Genomic DNA, 12,277 nt, shown 5'->3' with positions numbered 1-12,277 from the left:
ATCATTCTTGGTTGAAAATTTTTCTCTTTCAGGGTTTTATATATACCATCCCATTGCCTTCTCGCTTGCATGGTCTCTGCTGAGAAATCAGAGCTTATTCTTACTAGTTGTCCTTTGTAAGTAACTTTTTGTTTTTCCCATACTCCTTTCAGGATTCTGTGTCTTTGGTTTTGATGAGTTTGATGATGATATGTCTTGGTTATTTTCTTTTGGGGTCTATCCTGTTTGGGGCTTGTTGCACTTCCTGAATGGATATATTCTCATCTTTCATTGTATCGGGGAAGTTCTCCTCCAACAAATCTTGGACAATATTCTCAGTGGTTTTCTCTTCCTGTTCTGGAATTCCCATGACACATAGGTTATTCCTTCTGATGGTATCCCACATGAACCTTAGGCTTTCTTCATTTTGTTTTGATCTTTTTTTCTGTCTGATCTCTTTCCAAAGAAGTGTTCAGGTATTTGTCTTCAATCTCATTAATTCTGTCTTCCACTGCATCAATTCTACTCTTTTGCCCTTTCAATGTGTTATCTATTTCTGACAATTTAGTATTAATCATCTGGATTTCTATCTGTAGATAATGAAACATTTCTAATTTTTCATTTATTTTGTCATTTTGTTCTTGTATTTTTTCCAAAATTCTTCCAGGTTTTTTGTGTTTTCCTTGATCTGTCTCTCAATCCTTTGAAGATACCTAAACATAATTCGTTTAAACTCCTTATTAGAGAGTTCCAATGCTGCTTCTTCCTCAGGGATGTGTTTTGGGTCTGTATCCTGCTCCCTTGTTTCTCCTGCTTTATCTTGCTTCTTTTTGTGGACTGTGATGGTCTGTTGTTTCTGAGGCATCGTGGTGCTGTTGTATTTAGATCTCTGTTAACTGTTTGTGAAGAGCACCTAAGGGTGAGTCAGGCTCTTCTCAGTGGTTGTTTACTGTTGGCCACTTGGTGGAGAAGGAAATGGTGGCTCTCACTCAGTACTGAAGCTGCAGGAGGTCTGGGTATAGTTGTGTTGTATGGGGACTGTTGCTGTCTCCCACTCACACAAATATAACAATTCAATAACCATGAAAAAAGTAAAAGCAAATTGACAAAAAACACACCATATAATCACACAGGAACAATAACCAAAAAAACAAAAATGGAGGAAAAAAAAAAAAAACCTGCAATATTTGGGGAGAGGGCAATAAGAAAAAGATAGAGTAGGAGAATAATGAAGAGAATTGGAAAAATGAAAAAAGAAAAACAAGGAACGGGGTTAACCATGCGAAAAAGAATTGGAACAAGGAACAAAGAAAAAAAGCTAAAAACTAGAACCTGGGAAAGGAAGAATAAAGAATAATAATGAAACAGACAAAAATAATAATAGTAATTTTAAAACAGACAAAAACAAACAAACTAAAAAAAAAAAAAAAAATTGGGGCAGGGTGGGGCAGGGCACCCTGACTCCATCTGAGCACACAGACTCGGATGGAATTTCTGCCAGCCTAGAAGGTGGGTGGGAGTGAGGGATGGCTGCACCTCTGTTCACCAAGATGTATAAGAGTAATAAAGGGAATGTTCCATCTTTTCAGTCATCTGCGTCCAGAAGTCCTTTTGGTGCCCAGCAAGTGGAGCCTGTTCTTAAGTCCCTGGAATCTGGGAGAATGTATCACTTTAAACATCCAAAATGGCTGTACCCTCCGGACAGGCAAAAGTTCATAGCTCAGCCCACCCTCCTCTTCGCTGCTTTCCCTTTTATTCACCAGCCATCAGAGCAGTTTTCCATGCAGTCCCTGGCTAGGAGGGCTGAGTTTTAGGTTAATTCTTAGGTCCTAACACCACTCAACTATTTCCAAGCCGTCTGTGCCGTCAAGATTGCTGCCAGTCCGCAGTTCCGTATGTCTCCTTTTTTGGTGTTTTCATGGAAATTCTTCTGGTAGTTGGAGTTTAGTCCACTTCTATATCCTTCCCTTCAAAGCTCGGGGGTCCAGGATTATCTTCTCTATCTATGTTAATTGGTTCCCCTTTTCTTTGTTGAAGAGGGTCTGTGCAGTCTTTCTGCCTATTCTGGCATCTTACTAGAACTTCCTAACTCCTTCATTTTAATAAACACTAATCTAAAAACAATACACCAGTTAAAAACAACAAACTAGATGAACACTCAGTAACAAGGCCAGATCTTGAGGGAAAAGGAGGAGCAGAGAACAGGGGTGGTGCATAGAAGTACAAGAATTAAACTAAGACTTAATATATAAAATCTTTTATATAAATTAAAATATAGACAGGCACATAAAAAAATATAAGAAAAATAAAAGGACACACACCAAACACATTAAACGTCACTTATATGGAAGAGGAGCTCTGGTGGCACAGTGCCTAAGGCATCTGACTGCTAACCAAAAAGCTGGCAGTTCAAACCCACCAGCCACTACTCAGGAGGAAGATTGGGCAATCTACTTCCATAGTGATACTGCCTCAGAAACCCAAGGAGGGGTTGCTATGAGTCAGATCTGACTCGATGGCAGTGTGCTTGTTTTGTTTTGTTTTTTTTGGTATATGGAAAATGGATATAAAAGGAAATGGAAACTATTACATACACAATGCTGCAATAATAGTTAAAACAATGATCTATGAGTGGTGCGGTACAATGAATTACTTCTTATGGCTTTTCTAGCCATAGCCTTTGTAACCACACAAATAAAGTGTTGGGACTGGTTAGTTTTGTTACTCTGCTAGGCTTAAAATGAGCCCTCCTAGAGGCAGAGGGGGGAATCTCACTGCCATCAAGAGAGAAGAGCTGGAGGTGAAGTAGAGTATGTCCTTGGACTCGAGATCCCTGCGCCAGACCTCCTAGGCAGCAATAACCCAGCAGAGAGAGACACCCACAGTGGAACCAACAGACACAAGATAGAGTGCCAGGTTTACCTGGCCTACAGAGTGAGAAAGCTGAGTGCCCTCGAGCAGGAGGATTGCTGACAAAGTGGGATATAGGTTTACCTATTGGAGAGCTAAAAGAGCTTTGTAACACACTCACCCGTGCAGGGCTGCAAAAACGGCAAGGAGGCCACATGTTCTGACCTCCTCTAATCCCACAAGGGGAAGACAGAATTACTATCAATAGCCCAAGGCCTATTTCTGAGAGGCCAGACATGCTGCCTCCCTCTAGTCTTTTCTCCAACCATTCCTCCCAAAGCACCCACCACCTCTCTCCTGGGTTCGATAATTCGCTGCAGTGGCCACACAGAACTCACAGATTATGAGGTTTATTAGAGAAGCACCAGGCTACAAGGGCAGAGGCCAGGCCAAGAGGCCAAGGGCCAGGGAAGCATGTCTGAGGACACAGCAGAGAGGAGACTGTCCTGATTGAAGAATTGTATCCTGAGCGTTCCTGAACCTGAATTGTAGCCTGTTACTTCCCTAATAAACCCCATAATGATGAGTATTGTCTGTGAGTTCTGTGTGGCCACTGCAACGAATTATCAAACCTAGCAGAGAAGCAGTGAGTGCCACGGGAGGGACGGCAGGTGTCACAACTGGTAAAAGGCTGGAAGGTGGTAGCACGTCTGGCCTCATAAGAAGCCTTGAGCTGTTGACGGTGATTCTGTCTCCCTCCTGTGAAGTTAAAGGATGTCAGAAGATGCCGCCTCCACGTTCTTCTTTCAAGTGGATACACAGATAGACATGAAAGCCAAACTGGGGTGGGAAGGCAAATGGGGCTATACCCCTGAATCTATGTACGTTTGGCAGAAGATATTTCTACATATGTTTTATATGTGCTGCAAGGATATTCATGAATATAGCACAGCATATTATAAGGGGCAAAAGTTATAAAAACTTCTTAGTCATAACCACCTTGAGGGAATGAGTAGCTGGCCATAGGGTCTCAGGACCATAGTTGCAGGGGACACTAAGGTCAATTGGCATGACACAGTCCACAAAGACAATGTTCTACATCCTACTTTGCTGAGTACTGACTGGGGTCTTAAAAGGTTGTGAGCGGCCATCTAAGATATAACTATTGGTTTCTTCCCACCTGGAGCAAAGAAGAGTGAAAAAAATCAAAGATGCAACGAAGCAATTAGTCAAAAGGACTGATGCACCATGTGAACCCCAGCCTCTGCAACCCTGAGACCAGAAGAACTAGATGGTACTCAGCTACCACTGCTGACTGCTCTCAAAGGGATCACAATAGGAGATCCCAGATAGAGTAAGAGAAAAATGTAGAACAAAACTCAAATTATAAAAATGACCAGGCTTACTGGTCTGATGCAGATTAGTGGAAACCCCAAAACTATGGCCCTTAGATACTCTTCAAGCCAGGAACTTAACTTACCCTCATGGCTCAACGTTCACCCAGAGGACAGGCAGGCCTATAGGGCAAACAATAATACCAGGAAGGTATGCACTTATTACAATAACCATCCACAGGAGATCAAAAGGACAGCATTGCTCCTGGGATAAAGCTAAGAAGGCAGGAAGGGATAGGAAGAAAAGATGAACGGAAATGGTAAACACAGGGAAGAAGTGGGAAGAGTATTGTTAAACTGTTGGGATGGCAAGGAATGTCACCTAACAAAGTAAGTATGGACTGTTGAATGGACAACCTATTTGGGCTGTAAACTTTCACCCAAATCACAATTTAAAAAAAAAAGGGAATGGAAAGGGAGACCTTTAATGGATTGATGATGATGGGTATGATACAAATTGAATAATATCATTAATTCAATAGTCCTGTTCCTGAGGCTAAAAACTGCCATGCCAAAGTCATCCTTTTTGATAACAGAGTTGCCAAAAAATTGAAACAGTAATTTTTTCAAGATGCATTGTCCTGTTAATATATTTAATTATGTACAAAAAAAAACCCCAACCCAAATTTGCTACCATCAAGTTGATTCCAACTCATAGCAACCCCCATGGGTTTCCAAGGTGGTAAATCTTTAAAGAAGTTGCCCCATCTTCCTTTCACAGGACACCTGGTGGGTTTGAATCACCAACCTTCTGGTTAGCAGTCAATGCCTCAGGCACTGTGCTACCAGAGCTCCTAACTACGTAAGAGGGAGATACTATATAAATGTGAATAATATTCTCCTGATACACTTTCTACTCCAAAAATAAAAAAAATATGAAAGCATTTGGGTTCTGAAAAAATAAGGATTTTTAAACACTTATAGGGAAGCCCTAAGGGTACCAGATACCATGGTCCATTATCACCTTTAAATTAAAAGATTTCAATTTTATTTGTCAAAAAAGCAGCAGCAAAGATATAACAGATCAAGTTCACTGGGATTTAGATCTTTTGAAGTTCTGGTTTTTGCTTTAAGTGCTGTGGTCCAGTAAAAGAAGACCAGGATTTCTCCTGAAGTCCCAACTCACTGTCTTTGAGTTGTGTCCTCAAAGATCATACAATTGACCTCCTCCCTAACCCGTGGAAGTAGGGGGGAGGCATTTTATAAGAACTTGGAAAGTGAAAATATTGATAGTTTGATTTTTCCTTTTCCTCTTCAGCTAGTGTATCCCTTTATTTTAACCCTTTTTTTCAGCGAATAATATGAAAACTGACCTGCTTACCTAAAATCTACAATAGTTTCAAAAATAGGTAGAAAAGATATGTTTGAGAGTACATACTCCCCTCAAGATATAGGATATTGAAAAAGGAGTATAAATGAGGAAACGGAGTTACTGATGTGAATGCTTCACTTTTCAGTTTTTCCACTTGATAGATTCAATTCATCTGCATTGACCGTACTATCCTCACCAAAAACTTCCTGAGAAAATTTAACAACAAAGTATCCTCTCAAGGCTGCCAAGCATTTGGCTTTAAATTTCTGGCATAAGGTAAAGACATCAATACGAAAACAAACCAAACTCACTGCCTTTGAGTCAAATCGACTCATAGCAGACTCTTCCCTGGGTTTCCAAGGCAGTATCTCTATGGAAGTAGATTGCCCAATCTTCCTTCCAAGGAGTGGCTGGTGGGTTTGAACTGCCAGACTTATGATTAGCAGTCAAATGCTTTAGGATTTAAATACCCAATCACTTGAATACTTCATCCTTCATAAATCTAAAAAACATAATAATGTCAATGATAAATCAATGTCAATTTAAAATCCATTGTGTCAAGGTGGTAATTCACAAATTAAAAAAAAAAAAAAAAAGATGTTACTCAATCTTCAATCAATCTGACAGGAAGCATTCTTCATTTTAAACTAAATACAGGGGTTAAAACAATTTCTATAGTTGGAAACACAGCTAAAAAATCTCTCTTAATTTAAAGTCCCTACAAAGTGCTTTTATGAACTCTATATCCCAAATCATTTAGGTAATGTCCACTGAGTGAAAGGTGAATAAACGCTAATGGAAGAAAATAACTTTCTTCCTAAAACAGGTAAGTCTACTCCTAAAGATGCCAATGAGTAAGCTTTGACCATGTGAAGCAGTATTTGAGTTTCAAAGGTGACAAATTTTGTCATACCCTTTGTAACTCTAACCTCAAACAAGATTTTTGCTAGAAAATTTTGAGGTAGTAAAGAGTGGCTGACAGATCTGTGAGAATCTTATAATAATCTAGGAAAGATTTATGATAAATAAATATAGGGAAAATGATTAAAAACAAAAACCAGAAAAAGTAAGCCTACATTCAATGGATTCTTTTTATTATTTCATCAGTAATTCTTACCTTGTGGGATTCTCTTCTGAGAAAAACAGACGCAATTTTGTTCCTAAAAAATTTTCAGGTAGAAAAGTTTAAACATTAGTTTCAAAACAGCAAGTCTCTTGAAAATGAAGTTATATATTACATTTTCATCTAAAGTTTGCATTTTTATAAGACAGAAAGGAATTACCACACAGAGTTAGCCAATGAGTATTTTAAAAAACAATATGTTAACACAGTATACTCAGAATTCATGACATTTGATATTACCAAAACTTAGGACAATAAGTCTCTAATAATAAAAGCACTTTATTATTTTTATAAAATACTTATTAAAAATTATCATTTTTGCTAGGTACATAATGATATTCAGCACGATATTCTAACATCTAATGATATTCTAACATCAGCACTCAATTGGGCTTTACTTTCTGAGACCTGATATTCTGATTTTTTCAGCTATAATTCACATACCATAAATTTACTTTTTAAAGCATGTAACTCAGTGGTTTTAGAATATTCACAAAGTTGTATAACCGTCACCACTATCTCATTCCAGCCATCTTCATCATCCCAAAAAGAAACCCCATACTGAAAGGTACATTTTTAATCCCAGGGAGAAGTATCTGAAACAAGTTTAAAAGACACGCAAGAAGCACACTCTTTACAACACTGAGATCAACATTATTACTTCTAATTGTACAGAGAAAAGACCAGAAGGAAACACAAATATCCAAAATTTTCCAAGATCTGGGTTAAAAAAACAAAACAAACCCATTGCAATAGTCAATTCCAACCCGTAGTGAGCCTGCAGCAAAGAGCAGAACTGCCCATAGGTTTCTCAAGTCTGTAATCTTTACAGGAGCAGACTGCCACACCTTTCTCCCGTATATTTGGAGAACAGTATTATAATGACTTTTTCATATATTTCCTCTGAAGTTGTGATTCTATAATATTATGTTGATTCTCAAAGAGCAATAGCAGAGGCATGCGTTCTCTAAAGTTCTACGCTAGAATTTGTATAAGCCAAAGTAAAGGTAAAAATACAAGTTGACGCTTTTTAAACATTCACTATTTTTTATTAAATGTTTTTCACAGTAGATAAAATAACTATAAAATAAGACAAGTAAGATTTGGCCACACTTACTAATCTGGTTGAAAAGCCACAGCTGCATCTTACTTTATGACAAATTGACTGTTTCATCACTTTTGCATCTGAGCATCTACTTCTTAATGGTCATTTCTGAAATAAAGACGCAGTTATTAAGAATGTTACTCTTGAACATATAATAATAATAATAATAATAATAATAAAATCTTTCAGGATTTTAGTGACCAAAGAGAATTATCAAAACAGTTCTTGAATAACACCTTCTTAAAAAAGCAAGGGGGAAAAAAATCACATCATTAATGGGGCTGAGAGTGAGTTGGAAAGGCTAGAATATAAACTATTATTGTTCCACAGGACCAGAGTCATACAGTATGATGCCTTTCACCCAATGGGGCTCTGCAATTCCTAAGAGTACTATTTGAAGACTGAAGGGGAAAAATAAATATGAAGGAAAAGAAAAAAGAAAACCCTTAAAATTATACATTTCCCACACAAATTAATTCACTAATTTTCTAATGATCACAGTGATCTGTGATAGTTGACAACTAATGAGACAGACAGAAAACAACACAGCCAGCAATGTTGAAGAACAAATACACAAACGGGCTAACTGGGTCTTTGCATTTACAACAAACTTCACAGAGGTCTTCCACATTTACACTCCCTAGCAACACTACTTCATTTCTCTGGCTCATGACAATTATCTTTCATACCTCCTCCTCAAAATCTCCACTACCTGTTACCTAACTCTAAACTGATACCCAGGCTTTGTATTTCACTGAGAAAATGGAAACCTTCAGATGAACAGGAACACCCCACATCTTCCACAACTACATGAACCCATGTATGACAAAATAACTTTTTGGTGCCTCTTTTCTGCCTGTTCTGAATGACTTCTGTCATAGGAATCACACACCAAACCCTAAAAGAGGAGAGCTACTTCCACAGCATGTCAATTTGTGCAATTCTTTTTATTCCACAAACATTCCCATGACCACAAGGTGAGTTTTCTCTCAGGATCCATTCAGCCCAAAGGGTGCCATTTTAAACTGTAATCCACACATTGATACACATGCTAGAAATTTTTATTTGGGAAGCATATCTACAAAAAATTGGTAAATAACAATGAAAAAAGATGAGTTTATCACAATGGTGCAATAGAGGCAGAGTATCAACTTGGCCACCTACACTATCCATGCTGAGCCAAAGAGCTATTCACTTATTCTTCTTCTCCTGGGAAAAAACTTCCTCTCCTCTTGATCACCTCAACAAAGCAACCAGACTAGTCTTTTTCATACAAAACTTAGACCTTGCCATTTTTCTATTCTAACTCTCCGAAGGAGTTCTATCTTACTCTGACCCCATATCCTACCACTCTCTCCCATGATTACTTCCCTCTAGCCACAGTGACCTCTTTCCTTTCCTTAAACACATCAAACATGTTTTCACTTCAAGGCCTCAGGACTTTTTTCACCCTCTTCTTGCAACACCAGTAGCTCTCAGGTTTACTCCTCTTCCCCTTCCTTTAGAACTTGATTTTTATAAGTCATCTCATCAAAGAGATCTGCCCAGGTACCTTAGGCAAGCACAAAGTATCTGTCTCAGTTCTCCTTATCTGGTAGAGAATATGTAATGAGATATAAGTTAAAATTTTTGGAGGAGATAATCATTTGAAATACAAACATTATCAATTTTCAGATCTGTCATATCTAAACATCTATACAGCTATACTGTTTCTTTTAAGATTCTTACAGTCACAACCTGAAAGAATGTGGCAATGTAGCTACCATAGTATGTGTGTGTGGTGTATATGTATGTGTGTTTGGTTGCTATTTTGTTTTTAAATTATGGTACCATAACTTTAAAAAGGAGTTGTGAAACATTAGAATTAAATGAGTCCTATCAAGAAACAACAACAACTAGCAAAATAAATGGCATGCCCGTTCCTCTACTCCTTTACGGATTTCTGTCTATGTTATAAAGTTCCAAGTAATTTTGAAAAAAGTTTTAACTATTTCAAATTCATCTGTTACCTTCAGATACCACAACCACCAGAAAGAATCAAAGGAACTCACTAAGTCTAACATGACTAGACTAGCTATGACTTGGTAGAGATGTTTGAACTTAATTATTTTTCTTTAAATAAACAAACTCTGGGCTAAGGTCAACTCTGCCTTTTAAACAATTCATGGCTGGCAAGCTTCAGGGTCTTAAAAGAGATAGCCAGGGGATAGAGAAAACAGAAAGTATGACTCAGTGATTATATTTAATAGTCTCAAAGATCAAAACAAAGATATCAGTTCTGGCAAGAGTTCTCTAGAGTTGCTCCAAAACTGATTTATCCACATATCTTTCATATGAACCATCTATTTTCACTTAGTTTAAAGTTCACAAAGCACTTGTTAAGTGCCTGTCAGACTGTTGTTGTTGTTGTTATGTGCCATTGAGTCGACCCAACTCATAGCCACCCCTCCTTGGGTCACTACAGAAGTAGAATTGCCCAACCTTCCTTCCGGGGAGTGGCTAGTGGGTTTGAATCGCCAGCCTTCTGGTTAGCAGTCAAGTGCCTTAGGCACTATGCTACCATTGCAGGTATAAAAATAAACCAAAAGTACAATGAAAACAATCAGCTGGGGTTCCAAGAATTGAATGATAAAATTTAACGTTAAAATTGCTTTGTTTGAGGAGATGGGTCAGCGAGAACTCTTGAACATTTTTTATGCAGAAATGACCCCATTTATCTGGGAATCTGATTTTAGCAAGTTCAACCACTCAAAAACTCAATGATATTACAGTTACACTTACTGGGCAACTTGCATGTGCTTGATAATTTACATACTTTAGCCCACTTAATTCTCAGCATCCCCTACTGGAAAGGTATTAACAAAGCACCGAGTGGTTAAATAATTTGTCCAAACTAGAAAGGGACAGATCTAGGATTCAAAATCTCAGTCCACCTTTTTCATTATTACAATCTGTAGAAACCAGGTATAAAATTAGTCACAAACTCCACATACGCACATAGGAATTACCATGCAAACCAAGGTTGTTCATTTAACAAATTTATTTGTTCCATTTTCCAAAGTTACTTTAGACAAGAGGACACTGAAAATAAATTTGTAACATTGAGGAATTAATCAGAAGAATATTCTACACTTAGGTCTAAGGGAACTGATTAAGGGCAAGCTAGGTATCACAGAACAATAATTGCTATTTGTTCATTATGATTAATCTCAATTACCTCTAAATGACTGAGTGCTGTTCTATACACCATGAAAAGTCAAGGAAGAAATGCTAGAATTTAATCAAGTGGGTACACAGGTGTTTATTAGTTGCTGTACTTTTCTGAATGTTTGAAATATTTCTGTCTCTCTCCACATAGATACATATGTACATACATAAAAGGTAAAGTATTCCATTTTTTAAAAAAAATTACAATAAAATTATTAGAGTTATGACATATAATTTTCCTTTTCAAAAAATCCTCTCATGCTAACCTAGTTCCTGGCATTATAACTCTAACTGACCTTAGTTCATGACCGATGGAATCTGATTTCTTTTAAGTGTCACCAGTCAGAAAATACTGTGTAAGCATATTTCCTTTCTAAATTACAAACTTAGTTGGATACTACTAAATGCACCACTCCTTATTACACAGTTAAGTAACATATCTATTCTGAAACAAAATTAAAGTAATTCCTTAACTACTAGGATATGTTACATAAGAAATCTGACCTTGCTACATTAATGTACTCAATTATCTGGAGAAAGAAAGTCAAATTCCTTAGAACAAATTATTCCCGTGACTAAACAACATACCATTTAAACATCAATTTACAACTTACGGCTTTGCACAGAGCAGGATCAATTTAAAGTTTTGAAAAGGCCAAAAGACATATGTTAGTCTTCTAAATACTTGATTGTCTCCTGGGAACTCTCAGCATAAATTAACACTGGTAAAAAAATCTCCTCCACAATCCTCAATTCACTGCACTGATGGTTAAGAAATGTTGATGGGAAAGGAAAGGGAGAGAAGGGAGGTCATGCTCTCTCCCAGAACATAAATTATAACCTCTTTTTACTAATATATATTTTTTAAGGATTTTAGTGTTTCTACAAAGTAAAACATTTCAGGTATACAGGCTTGAAATTAGGACCAAACAAAGATAATGGACTGGTCTATATGGTATTTTCTTCCTGGCTAGTGATATAGCTTCAACGTGTTTGTGTATGTTAAAATACATATATATAAATATTTGCTATTTCAACCATTTTTCACATGTACAATTCAGTGACATTAATTACATTCACCATGTTGTGCAACCATTACCACTAGCCATGTACAAACTTTTTCATCACTCTTAAAACAAACCCAATAGCCTTTAAGCAGTAAGTCCCCATTTCCTCATCCTACCCACCCCTGGTAATAACTAATAAACTGTGGTCTTGTATTTGCCAATTTAGATTTTTCATGTAAGTAGATTCATACAATATTTGTCCTTTTTTTGTGTGACTTCTTTCACTTAGCATGTTTTCTA

General features: G+C 37.3%; 1 protein-coding gene across 1 annotated transcript in view; it reads right to left on the bottom strand.

The window, feature by feature from the left end:
- FRS2 (fibroblast growth factor receptor substrate 2) overlaps positions 1-7,832 on the bottom strand; it is a 95,492-nt gene extending 87,660 nt beyond the window's left edge. Inside the window, exons 1-2 of the mRNA XM_007953395.2 lie at positions 7,776-7,832; positions 6,653-6,695 (exon numbers count right to left, since the gene is read on the bottom strand). Of these exons, the coding sequence (XP_007951586.2) occupies positions 6,653-6,695; positions 7,776-7,832 (100 nt within the window). The remainder of the gene's footprint in view (positions 1-6,652; positions 6,696-7,775) is intronic.
- Positions 7,833-12,277: the final 4,445 nt, after the last annotated feature.

This window comes from Orycteropus afer, unplaced genomic scaffold (assembly GCF_000298275.1).
Source record: "Orycteropus afer afer isolate SDZICR_OR568_19922 unplaced genomic scaffold, OryAfe1.0 scaffold00392, whole genome shotgun sequence".
NCBI lineage: Eukaryota > Metazoa > Chordata > Mammalia > Tubulidentata > Orycteropodidae > Orycteropus > Orycteropus afer.
The sequence above is the reverse complement of the archived record's forward strand: the minus strand, read 5'-3'. Positions and strand labels throughout refer to the sequence as shown.